General features: G+C 38.8%; 1 protein-coding gene across 1 annotated transcript in view; it reads right to left on the reverse strand.

Moving 5' to 3' along the window:
* Nucleotides 1–14,306, reverse strand: part of lekr1 (Leucine-, glutamate- and lysine-rich protein 1) — a 101,185-nt gene that overhangs the window by 18,443 nt on the left and 68,436 nt on the right. Inside the window, exons 9-11 of the mRNA XM_084124157.1 lie at nt 12,370–12,552; nt 3,983–4,076; nt 172–336 (exon numbers count right to left, since the gene is read on the reverse strand). Coding sequence (XP_083980283.1) covers nt 172–336; nt 3,983–4,076; nt 12,370–12,552 — 442 coding nt within the window. The remainder of the gene's footprint in view (nt 1–171; nt 337–3,982; nt 4,077–12,369; nt 12,553–14,306) is intronic.

Raw genomic sequence — 14,306 nt, forward strand, 5'->3', positions numbered from 1 at the left:
ATATATATATATATATATATATATATATATACACACACACACACACACACACACACAATATATTAAAGGCAAAGCTAAATGTGAAATATTTTGGAAAACAAAACTGCTTTACTAATCTGATGGCACTGAACCATGATCAACGCTTGAAGATCAGAGGTCAGCCAGTTGTACCTTGTTTTGCAGTTGCTGGTTTTCGCTCTGGTATTTGTTTTGCAGCTCCTGGTTTTTCTGTCTTTGGATGTCCAGTTCAGTTTCAGCGTCTCTTCTTAACTCCATCTTCTGCTGTTTCAGCTGTTCGTCCAGCTCAGCCTGTTTCTGCTGGAGTAAAGCCTCCATCTGCGGGTTAAATAAGGGATGAGGTCAAATAAAGTTTAGAAGATCTCCTAAGAATCAGAATATTATTGGTGCACTTGACCCATAAATTGAACTTGTAACGGCCACCTAGTGTTAAGTAGTGTTCATGACATGAATGTTGATATGCCTTTAAGATGACTTCTTCTATGGCGTACGTTATTGTATGTGTGCTGTTCTTACAGTGAATGCTCGCGCAAAGAGAAAGATGGCCGCTCTGCTGCTGACTGCTGTTTTATTAGAATGTGTTTACTTCCACTTTGATTTGTAGCGTGTTTCAGAGTGTTTTCTTTTCCCTGTTAACATTCTCTCTTTGACATGTATGTGAAGAGTGTGCTTTAACCGAGAGGAAACATCTATAAAAGACTCATCTTTACTATTCTTCATCTGGGCAGAGTTCAAACTCTCTGACAGATGTCACAAACTTCAGTCTAATGAATTTATTAATTACACCAAATGTACTATATTTCAGCCACAACACAAAAAGTAGTTTTCATTAATTCAAATTAGTCTGAAATAAAATACAATATAAATATTAGATGAAAAACTTAAACTTAGCAAGGAAAATAATAAGTGTTGCCTTTAGTTGAAGTACTAAAATTACTATTAAACTGAAAAAACTAAAACTTAAACAATAGATTTAAGCTAAATAAAAATACTGAAGCAGATAAAATTACTGAAAGCTCATTTAAAATATGAATAAATGCTATAATAGTATATAAATAATAGTAAAACAACACTCCAAATAGACAAAAAGGACAAACAATAAAAATTAAAAACTGACATCATAATGCATAACCAAATAGGAAGCCCCATGCAAATCCCCCGAACACCTGCACACTTGCATCACCTTCTGGCTTATTTACATGTGGAGGGAATAACACAATGTTTATTTGTCTTTAAAAACTGAAGAGTAAAACAGCTAACAGGACAAAATGGCTATGAGATCCATTTCATCTCCTTTCATTATGGTTTGCTGTGGTGGGAGGAAGGCAAATAAAGCTGTCTGTGTAGTCTTTCAGTGACCATACGCTTCATATCAAACACTAGGATTTTTCACCAACTGTGGGTTTTGAAATACTGAACTGTCAGCAGCTGAATAAAAAGGTTAGAGCAATTACAAACAGCAAAGAGGGTGATGCTGGCATGCCATGTATTTTTAGTATTCATGCATGACCAAGGTCACCAGGCTTTTCATGGAGCCCACAGTGCAGACAGTGTGCGTGTGAGAGAAAACAACAGGGTCTGTGTCAGTGTGTGTGTGTGTGTGCGTACTTGACTTGTACAACTATCTTTGTGAGGACCAGTTTGAGTTTTAGACCACTGGAGTGAGGACAAAGAGAGTAAAGTGAGGACATTTTGGCCGGTCCTCACTTTCTGAGAGCCTTTAAAGGCCTGTTTGAGGGTCAAGACTTGGTTTTAAGGATAAAGTTATAATGAGGTTAAGGGTCGGTTTAGGGTCAGGGGTCGGGTTAGGCACTTAGTTGTGATGGGTAAGGTTAGGGTAAGCGGCTAGAGATTGCATTGTGTCAATGAATGTCCTCATAAAGATAGATGTACAAGAATGTGTGTGTGTGTGTGTGTGATGGGCAGGTTTAGCGGTAGGGTTAGTGTAAGGCGAGATAATATACAGTTTGTACATTATAAAAATCATTATGCCTATGGAGAGTCCCCACAAAGATAGTAAACCAGACGTGTGTGTGTGTGTGTGTCAGTAAGAGACCACTTCCACTAGACACTAGACTAGCATGTCTGTGTTAACGGCAGGAAACCGGCGGGTCTTTAATGTAATTTGCACTAAATCAAGCGGCATTCCTCTTAATACTAGCATGCTAAGGGCAGACCTCAACCCACAAAAAAAAAAAATCAATGAAACTCAAATAATAATAAAAAACTAAAAAAAAACTAAACTGAACTTCAGACAGAAGGAAAAGAAAGAAAATGTGCCTGTAGTTCTCCAGGATAGCGACGCTATGGACGGAATAAAAACACTATATTTGTGTCTTCAGTGTTCAAAGGGAATATATCCAGTAAAAGTTTGATACATTGGGCCCAAAGGCATACATAAATAAACAAGTGGCATTTATTCGAAATATATAAATAAACACAGAACAAAGCACATTTGTCAAGCAAAACATTTCACACAACAGAAGTCTGTTAGATTTTAAAGGATGAAACAATAGATATAATGATCAAAATGAAGACAGGTTTTCATGTTCTGGTTGTCAAATGTTAGTGAATAATGTATTTCTTCTCATACTTTTTCCATCACCATGGCCTCCTCTGGCGCTCTGTAACTGTATAATTCCCCAGTAAAGTCTAGTAAACTCACAAGGGGTCTCTGAGAGCTTAGTTTCGTGTATCCAGAACTTCAGACTGACGGCAGAAGATCTGGACAGCTTTCATTGGCTAATGACGTCTGAGGACATGTAAAGTCGATGTCCCTATGATAACAGATAACAGCATGCAACTAATAAATTATTAATTCAAGAATGTTGTGTAAGTTTCCTGCAACAATGGTGCTCATCGTCACAGCTGTAAACATGACGGCTTTCTTCTTCCATGAGGGGGTTTGGCTTCACAGCGACTGTTTTTCCAGGCGGACTGTTAAAGAACGCGACACACACTTCTCCAGGAAATGAAGATTTTAATCAATCAGATGACGACTTCGAAAGTCTTTCTCATTTAATGTGTCTTATGCATCAGACGTTCAGCCGACGAGGGTGTGACGTCTGAGACTGAGGCTAAAGCCCTATTCGGACGGGATCTTTACAAGGGTAGATGGAGTAATGCAATTTTACCACAGGACGTCTGTAATATTAATGGCCAATTCGCACGGGATAAGAGATCTCAGTAAAACTAGCAGAAGTGGGAGAGTAACTCGATTTGCGCATCGCCGTCACTCCTGTCATCATGTGTGAATTACGCTGCTTCCTGATATCACGTGTGCAAACACATATCACCTATATTTATATATATAAAACAGTTATGTCCGGTCGAACGATGTATTAATTAACTTCAGATTGGATTGTTTTGGTAATAGGCACTAACGCTAAAAGATGTTTCGTGCCTCTAACAAGTGCTGTCGATCTTCTCTCTGATCTGAATGGTGTGTGTGAAACACTTGAGTTTTGCCACAGACTCGTCCCAGCGTCTAGAACGCAACTGATGCTTTTTCAAGCGTCTCCATACTTGAAAAAACGCGGAAAACTACTTTTAAACAGGAAATGATGAAATATTTACATACATATTTACAGCAGGTCTATTCGCACGGGATTAGTATTACCTGAGGTCATTCTTCCAGACCTTTTTAATGAAGGTAAAAGTCGCATTGTCCGTAATGATCACTGAGATGCACATTCGGACGGGACTAAAATCACTGAGAAGCTCTGGTAATTATTACTTTACCCCATCTCTCCATGTTAAGTTATTCTCCAACTACAAGTCCAATGATGTGAAAGTTGTGAATTGTGAAAATGTGAAACTTCAGAATAGTGCACAGGCCATGCTGTCCTTCTGATATTGTAAATGACGGAAACAATGTATTATGAACAAATTACCCATCATAAATCATTAGAGGGAATTGATCTCATCTCCTCTAACAGGTTTTATTTGTATTTTGTGAGCTCACCTTTGAACTGTGCTCTTCTGCAGCTTTCAGCCTTATTCTCAAGCTCTCCTCCAGTCTCTCCAGTTCTCCCACATGACTTCTTCTCAACTCCTCCCTGTGAAAAGTCTTCAGTGAATTCACCAACCATATAAATCATCTGAACACATTGGATATCATAAATGCATTTAACATCACTGAGCAAATCATTAACAAATGTCTAATTCTGACTCAGGCTGTTATACCTGCCAGGACTCGAGTCATCTAAAACCACTACGACATGATTGATCTGTTTAATATTACAAGACAGAGGAGACATACTGTATTAGGCTATTACAACACAAGGTGTTTTAATTAAACGACTGCACAAGACTTCAAAGAGTCACGTGACACATTTACTATGATTTACCAGCAAGAATATTTTGATACAGTTGTTATGGAAGCATAATTGTTATTTTTGTTAATTGTCACGTCATAAAACCTTCTTATATAAAACTATGACTAATGTTGGTCCGGAGCCTCAGGGATGAAGAGAAAATGTTACAAAGGAAATGGAGAATTGGCCGTAAAGCATGGCCAACAAAGTCAGACGGAGTAATGAGTATTTCACAACAACTGCTGATCCCAGCTGAAGACATTCACACTGAACACAGGCAAGCAGGTCAGCTACACATACATATGCTGGAGAAAAACAGCTGAAAACATCTGCAAAACAAGTTGTTATCTATTAGCTTTCATATCAGAGATGTTTTTAATCTGCGCCATATCCTGTTTTTCAGCCCCCAAATATAAACAGCATAATGCAAATAAATAAAAATTGGGTTACACTTTATTTTAAGGTGTCATTGTTACAGTGTAATTATATATTTAAGTACTGAGTAATATTAAGCAACTACATGTACTTACTATAGGGTTAGGGTAGGGTTAGGATTTGGTTGAGGGTTAGTTGCATGTAATTATGCATCATTTACTGTTATTACTATGGTAAGTACATGTAACATATGTAACAAGGACACTGTAAAATAAAGTGTTACCAAAAATTGTATGGGTCTTTTTCGACTTTTTTTTATGAAGCACCTAAAGGCATGGTGGTGGAAATAAATGTAGAATTGTAAAAAAAAAAAAAAAAAATCATAAGTCAATTGTTTTGTGTTTTGTGTTTTCCCCGAGAAACTTTGCGCTCGCAAAATCTTTGCATTCCCTATCAAACCTTTTGTGTTTTTAGCGAGTGAACACAACGTTTCTCGGGGGAACGCAAAACATTTGCAAGAGAACGCAAAAACATTACCAAATAATCTTGTTTTTTTCTTTTTTTTTCTTCACCATGTCCCTTTAGGGGCTCCGTAGTTTTCCAATAGAAATATAAGAGAAAATACATAATTATAAGTATAAAAACATACACTGCCATTCAAAAGTTTCAGGTTAGTCAGATTTATTAATACTTTTATTTAGCAAGGATGCATTCAATTGACAGAAAATACTTTTACATTGTTCTTTTACAAAGATTCTTCTGAACATTCTATCTAAAATATGAAGCAGGTAAACTGTTTTTAACATAGATAATAATCATAAATGTTTATTGAGCAGCAAATTAACATAATATAACGATTTCTGAAGGATCATGTGAGACTGGAGTAACGATGCTGAAAATTCAGCTTTGATCACAGGAATAAATTACCAAATTGTAATCATATTTCACAATATTACTGTTTTTACTGTGTTTTTAATCATATAAATGCAGCTTTTGTGAGCAAAAGGCTTCTTTCGATCAAAAAAAAACAACAACACAATATTACTCACCCAAAACTTTTAAAAAGTAACGTATAAATAAAATATAAGAGGAATAAAAGGAATAGAGGAATATAGGAATAGATGAATATTAAAGATACAAAGTCTTAATATAATCATTTAAGGACTACTTTAAATGTAAATAAGGATAAAGATAAAGAACAGGATATGTTGTCATGTACAGACAGCAGACATGGCCCAAGATGCTTCTCTCTTCCTGTTTGTCGTCATTTTTAAACCGTGATTATAGTTTGACTCATCAAACCGTGCTTCTGGGCGCCTCTGAAAAGCTCTTCTGCTATTAGCCGAGACAGACAGCGGGGATTTGAGGAACGCTGGTGACTAGACAGACAGACAGTTTGGCACAAATTCCATTTTTACAGCACATTCCTCTGTGGCTCAAACATTCCTCCCACGAGACGGAAACTGCAACTTTATAGACAGACTACTTCCATCCTGGATTGGTGAAGACTGAGACACACACGAAAACAAACATAAACAGCTCAGGAGAAACATCAAAGTCCTCAAAAACAGATCTCCACATACCAGCATTCCTACATACCTATATCCTCTCAGTTAAAACGTGCCTTGAATGTGACTTTCAGGATATTTTAGACCTTAAATATGAGTATAATGCACTGAAAATAGCTTTGATTCACCCTATAGTATGTGTTAATGGATGTTGCCATAATTCCCCCGAGACAGAGGCGCTCACACAAAAGATTCCAGGCGTATTCTTTCTCATTTTTTCCACCCTTAGAGAGAGGGAATGTTTCATCTCGCCGGTCTAGGGGTTTACGTGCCGTGAGGCTGTACGGGGACTGACAGACAGGCAGCTCTCTGACAGCACTTGTGTGATGGCTCTCCAGAGAGATGGCCTATAATGGGGGATGTCTGGAAGAAGTGGCTCTCAGGAACACAAGTGTTAAATAAGCCCAGTCTGGAATGTCCACACTTCACTGCACTTGTGTAATCAAATCAATGGAAAAATATCGGAGTGGCAGATAGAAAGCAAATGCTCTGAAAATGGAAGAAGTTGGAAGGAAAGAGGAAAAAAAAGCACATGACAAAAAAGTTCTGAGAGAAGATTAGCGTAACTAGGATTTTCCATGCAGCTTTGCTAATGGTCACCATTACTAAATGTGTAACTGCTCACAGGCATGAGGGATAAAAATTAAGCATTTGGCACGTAATGTGAATTTTACATTATAAAAACAGGTAAAGGCTTCAGTGTTGTCCTCTTTATAACACATTTTTCAGATTGTATTTGGTGTTGTTTGATAACACCATAGTGAATGTCACGAGCCGCTAAAGGGACATGGTGAAAGAAAAAAATATGAGATGGGAGGAAAAATTATGTCAGTGCTTTTGCGTTCTCAACAAAAGTTTTGCGTTCCCCCAGAAACTTTGCGTTCGCACGCAAAGAACACAAAAGTTTTGCAAGGGAACACAAAGATTCTCAGGGAAACAGAAAACTTTTGTGAGAGAACGCAAAAGCAATGAAATACATTTTTTTCTCCCATCCCATTTTTACCACCATCTCTATTTGAAAACATTTAGTTTCACCACAAGTCCCTCTGTGGTGAAAATCAAGCTTTTAATGTTGTTTATATGTCTATGTGGTGTTTTTAATATGCTTTAAGACAAACCGTGTGTAAATTCATAAGTCGACACCATTGCTGAGTATTTTCTCCTTAAAGGGATACTTCACCGATTAGCATTAAGCTTTGTACCAGTAGAAACCTGGTAGTATTTTCGCATGACCGTGCTTCCCTCCCTCATGTCCCCCTGAGACGAGAGATTTCTGGATTGTGTGTCTGGAAAAAAAACCTCCGATGACGCAAAAATCGTCATTTAGCATCAGAGGCTTTTTTGTCCAGAGGCGAGAGACTCCAGCCAATAGGAGGAGCTCGTCCCACATGTGTTCAACCCACCCATAGGGGGATCTCACGATAAAACAGCGTCTTTTCAGTTTCCAGTCGACTAGTAGCCTAGCTGTATCATTTCTTCTGATACTGCCCTCTGTAACCGGTAGGCGTGGCTTGGGAGTGGCCTCGTAGGGCAGCGAAGCAAGTGCATTCTGGGAGTTGTTGTCTTTCATCCACATGAGCCAAAAATACATTTTCTGGCTTTTCTCAGTCTAGAAGGCACCAACTTCTAAAATAAATTCACATTTCTACTACACAAATGACCCAATTTAAATACACATTCATCTTTCAAGCAGTGAAATATCCCTTTAAAACTGCAGTGAACCAAAGACAGCCTCAAAAACATGTTTGGTGTTTCTGACGTCACAAAATGTTAAACAAAGCAGCTGTGATGAATAGGGTGGACAAAATAACAGCATCCTTGCTAAATAAAACTATTAATTTTTTAAAAATACCTTACTGACGCCAAACTTTTGAACGATCTATTAAAAGGCCTAAAAGTGATGGCGTCATCTTCCTGCCTCTCGCACTCTCTGAAGTGTGTTTTGTTGTTGTCCGGGGTTTGGTGATTGTGGTTGTATGACCCTGAGCTGTGCGTGTGGGAGACCAGAAGTGAAGTGTTACTCTCAGAGTCTATGAAAAACATCAACAGTGCCATTGTGATCTATGCGGATGCATGAAAGAGAGGTTTGTTCTTATGACTCAGAGCTTATAAAAAGGCTGAAGCAGTAGTTGTTTGGTGGGCGAGAATAGAGAGTTGAGGGACAAAATGTCCTCTATAGAGCAGAACAGGGGTCAGAATCTGCTCTGAAAGGCACGAGCGGGGACTGTGATAATTGGCAAAGCGTGGTTACAGCAGAACCCTGCTATTGTAAGACTGTGAATATGTGTGAGAACACAAGGCGCATGCTTTTAAGTGTGCTTCCTCAGCGCTTGTTCCTCTGAACTGAAACAGCACGCACAGTTCAAGCACACGGTCAGGACATTCTGTTAACTTCTTTGCACTTTAACAAAGTGTTTATTCTTCCTTCCCACAATGCCTCAGAAACAGTGGTGTGTGTGTGGTGGACGTCTGAAGGAAGGCACAGTTCGCTCTTCTTGTTTTTCTTAATCCACTGTCGTTTGATGTGTGTTTTTTTGTCATTACCCCCTTCACATTCACACCACTCTTTAGGATTTCTATGAGAAAATTGTCTTAAGGCTGCACTGCCTCTCTATTCCCCAGACAAAACACCCCCGCTTAGAATCAAACTCAAACATAATACAAAAACTACTCAGTTTAACTGGAATCAAAAGAAAGGCTATAATGATTGTGCATGTCTACTGTAAGTCTAGACTCACTTTTTACTGCTGGTATTTATGATTATTACTGCTTCCTGAATTTTCCCCGCACTGAATCTAAAAGCCAATTCACACTGCACCGACAGACGGCACTTCATCGGGTTTTGTCGGATCAGTAACACCGTCGCAGTTGGTTGGCTCTTTTTTTTCCACCGTTTGAACAAGTTGAATTGCCATTTTTTGGGTTGTTGAACATACATATATACATATATATATATAAAATATAATATAATATATCGCCATGATCGCCGAACACGGAGGAGCGGGGCGGCATTTTTTCTGCCTTTTTTCTCTTTCGGCCAAAAATCTAAAATGGCAAAATGAGGCAAAAAAAAAAAGTGCTGCGTTATTTTTTTTAAATGCATTAAACATCTCAAATTAATCGCAAAGATTAACGAGTTAATTCCCACAGCCCTAATATATATATATATATATATATATATATATATATAGAGAGAGAGAGAGAGAGAGATTCCTCATTAGCAGCTGTTTCTATGGACCGCTATGCATAAGCTGTCCGCCATATTGGAATGGTCAAAGCTGTCCGTCAAAGTTGACGAAGCATCTGCAACCGTAGTTAGACGCATGTACAGTATGAATCTATATCTGCAGCAATAGACTTCAGGAGATGATTCTGCTAAACTAACACAATACAACAAGAAGATGGCCTCAGCTAACAACATTAATGTCCCCCTGTGGTGAAAATATATTTTTTTAAAAATCAAGCTTTTTTAACGTTGTTTATATGTCTCTGTGGTGTTTTTAATATGCTTTAAGACAAACCATACACAAATTCATAAGTCAACACCATTGCTGAGTTTTTTCTCCTTAAAACTGCAGTGAAACAAAGACCAAAATCGCTGGTGTTTCTGACGTCACAAACTACCTTGTAACCAATCAGATCAACGTGTGATCGTCAACGAGTGGATCTCTGAGCTGAGTGAGTGGAGGCGGGGCTCATTTGCATATTCATAGAACCACGTATACTAAATGAGGCAAGGGTGTAGAGTTACATTCAAGCTATTTAAATTATTTTGTTATTCTGGCCTGAGTCTGACACCACTGTTTCTCAGAGGATGACAGCTTAAGCACTCATTTCCATCTCATTACTCAAACACCTGCGACATCTGACCCCACCTCACCTGCAGCACAAGTATGAGCCTGTCGAACAAAGCCCATGTCTTACTGCTCAATGATTAGATCAATACATCTTTAGAAAAGCAAGTGTTTGCCCTGAGCTTAAAATGAACGGTGTTGAATAGCACTTGACCAAGTGACACACATTTTTGAGAAGGAGACTTTGCTGTAGCATACAAGAACGTCAGGCACGAGTAGACAACTACTAGTAGAATACACTGCATACTGCAACTGAAAACATTCATAAAACATAGTGATGCTTGCTGTGACAGGTTCTAGTTGTTCTCGACAATGACCAACGAGCTGATCAGATATTTTCTTGCACAGATCTGAATAATTGCCGATGCCTTAGCAACCGCACAAAATGCCCTAGCAATTCCATAGCATCCACCCAACACCATGATCTGACAAGCCTGGACATCAACATGTGAGAAGTGAGTGGCATGGCAACAAGACCATTAGCCGACGCAACAGCTGAGGTGTAAACCGTTGAGGACGAACATAACACAACACTAAGCAAAAGACAGTGAAGACAAGGCTGTGATGTTGGTTGCTAACAGACAGGTAGACCTCAGGGACAGAGGAGTGTATGCAAACAACATCAGACATCCAAACACACAAACAGCTGGGACGCAACAAAAGCCCACTAACAGAGAGAAAAACAGAAACTCAAGACACAGGTGGCCATTGATACAATCAGGCCCTAATAAAGGAGAAGACAGATGTGAATTGACTTGCAATTACCCTGATGAACAGGTGGGAAGAACAATAGAAGATCAAATAGAAGAGGAGGAGAAGAGGGGTTTGGGGACCTATACATCTCTGAGGGGCCATTCGCACAGAATGCGTTTTTTTAATTTAAAGACAGAAGTAGAAAAGTGCACTGGGAAAGATGCATTTTTAGAAAGTTGAAATACTTTTGGCAGCTGCTATTTACACTAAGTTTAAATAGCGATAGATGACACTGTAAAAATAGCAGTAGAACTATTTTCTTTTCAATAAGTGTAAATGGTAGTTGGCTGCTATTTATACTTATAAAATAGAGGCAGATATTATTTGCATCTCAGGGTTGTTGTACATTAAACGGTATGCAATAATAACAGAGTGTAAATGATTATTTTTATTAAAATTATTAAATGGATGTTGCCATATTGGGATATTAAAGCCTTCCCTACACAAGCCTCTAACCCTAAACGATAAACACGTTATTATTAATTACACGTTAGACACTTTATTTCCACTTTTCGAGTATTTTCTTCATTTTTATTGACAATAAATGCCTTTCTGATCTGATATATGTTGGGAAAAGGGAGGAGAGCGAGTTGCACCTTACCCCTACACTATTGCTGTTGTTGACAATAAAGCATCTTCTGTAATTTTACTTCTTTTACCTTGGTGTCACGTTTTAAGAACGATGTGTCGTGCGCGATCGTCGCAATAGTCAACCATGTCAGTCAAGCACATATTAAAAAAGCAGTGGAAACAATGGATAATAAGTGCAGTGGAATTGTGTGTATTTCAAAATGCAAGATAAAAGATGGTGTAAAGACACATTTTTTAAGTTTAACTTTTTTTGATCGAATGACGTGTCAGGCGTGAGACACAAGCACAGCGGCCAATCTGTCTATGGCATGCTTATATAGAAAAACAATGGAAAAGCAGCGCAGTGGAGTGCATAAACGTTCTGGGTCGTTCACACAGACTAGATTAGCGCCTGCTCAAGTTAAAAGAAGTTCAACTTTAAAAAAATAAAAATAAAAAATAAAAATCATCTTTAGACCTTGCGTTTTTTCCCATTCAATTGCCCTGCGTCTCACGTTTTTAACCGGAAAACGCGTTCTGTGTGAACCAGCTCTAATTCTGCCTCACATCATGCCTAATAACACCCCTTAATCCTGGTAATATTCCAGTACCGCACAGCTTTAGTTGGAGCACAGCTTCTGCATAACAGCTTTCGTTGGTTTGTTTTACCAGTGTAAATGAAGACAGATAGAGAGGAAACAGGTTCGCAAACACTGAGTCATATCCTACAGGTCCCGACGTGTCGACAGTCTATTGAGAGGAGCAGGTGGGATGATGGAGGGATGCAACACGGAAAGAGAAACAAAGCTGTACAGTGTGGCTGAATAAAAACGTATTTGTGTCGCAAGCAACACTTTATTTCTTCTCTCCTGCTGTGGAGTGTGACTGACTAGCGAGTGTGTTTGTCTAACAGACCTCTCCTGCTGTAAAGTGGACTGGGCAACTCTCAGGTCCTTCATCTCGTCCTCCGCACGCTCCAGTCTCCGGGTTACCTCCTCCTCTTTCTGTTGCCACGCCAACAGCTGCTCCTTCATGGACTCGCATCGTCGTTGACATGACAACCGGCTCTCCTCCTCCTCCCTCAGGTCTCGGGACAGCCTTCGGGGGAAAGCGTGAACACACTGAAATCACGACACATGCAACCGTTTACAACCACGTAAAAGCTAGATATCTGAACACACAAAATAAATAGCTTTGTTCTGAAACCACGAGTCTTGCTTCACTGCATACTGCCTACATACATCATACCGTGCTGAAATGACCAGTACATGTTGAGTTTTGGATGCTAGTAAACTGGTTATCCTAGCAGGCTTCTAAGTTAACTAAGTCACCATGTGCTAATATTCACAGCTGATTCCTGAATAGAGCTGGCATTGGTACAAGTCGCTATGCAAACACGATACCTGAGCACAAACAATACTTAGCACACACTAATAATGCGTCAAATAATTAGTAGATGGAATTATTTGTATCTATATGTTTTAGTACTGAATGAAATACACTACTGTTCAAAAAGTAAAGATTTTTTAATGTTTTTGAAAGTCTCTTCTGCTCACCAAGGCTGCATTTATTTAATCAAAAATACAGTAAAAACTGTAATATTGTGAAATATTTAAAATAACTGTTATCTATTTGAATATATTTTAAAATGTAATTTATTTCTGTCATGCAAAGCTGAATATTCAGCATCATTACTCCAGTCTTGTTTGAATTAATCAGATTAAATGAATGATATGATTTAATTTAATGTCTGGTTCATTACAACAGTCACTTATTTGGCTTGTGAATGAATCAGTGTTTGAATGAATTGGTTGAAAAAATTATTCAATGACTAACTCAAAGACAAGTCACAGCCACCTACTGGTGAAACCATGTAATTGCAGAAAAAGTCACTTGGTTAATACCTACCTCTGCCTAACGAGCACGCATATGATACGTATAAATGCTATCTAGGTAGACGTCTAACTATAGGTTTTGTGTTCATCCACACACAAACTCTTAAAGAGATCTTACAAAATCATTAGGGTCTGTAAAATGTATAGGAGGAAAGTATTAAAATGAATCATGCAAGGTGATTTACTAAGGTTTGCGCTCATCAATGCACTGGTATTTGCACCATCATTTAACGCCCAATAAAAGTATGTCTTAAACCAGATGCTAATTTGCGCTGCTCTTGGTAGATTGTGTTGGTCATTATGGAAATGATCAGTGGATCACACGCAGAACTTTCCACTCTGCCATTTTCCTTTTTTCTACCCTGGAATTGCACTCTCACTCTAATTTGTAAATTTAGTAAATCTGGCCCTATAAGTTGTTAGTACCAAAGACATCCAATTTGGTAGGTGGCGCTGTCACAAAACAACTAGTGTCCTAGAAATGTAGAAAACCGGCCCTGAAACTCCAATGGTACAATCCTGCAGTGCATAGTGAATAGGCATATGTATGATGTATGACATGAAATTGAGGTGGAAGGGTCTCCTTCACAATTATCACACACTGAAAAAAATGTACAAAAATCCTTTACCTGCCTGAAGAAGGACGTCCTGGAGAAACCGTCACATTTCTATTTCTCTCCCTTTATCTCTCTTTGTTTATCTTTTCCCTGCAGGACAAAACTAGGAAATTCCCAAACACAGCCGATCTTATCTGTTGGCCTCCAGCCTCCTCTCCCGCTGATTGAGGAAGACACTTTGGGAAAAGGTGTGATAATGACACACTTCCCATGAGCAACAGTTATCACTTAAAGATCAGACAGTTTCCTCCATAAGACGGAAGATCTCTTCTGGCCCTTCTAAGAGGAACCAGGCAGCCAAAAAACGGGGTGGGAAGTGGTATGGCCTTAGATCTGAGCC

This window comes from Abramis brama (genome assembly GCF_963993115.1).
Source record: "Abramis brama genome assembly, chromosome: 9".
NCBI lineage: Eukaryota > Metazoa > Chordata > Actinopteri > Cypriniformes > Leuciscidae > Abramis > Abramis brama.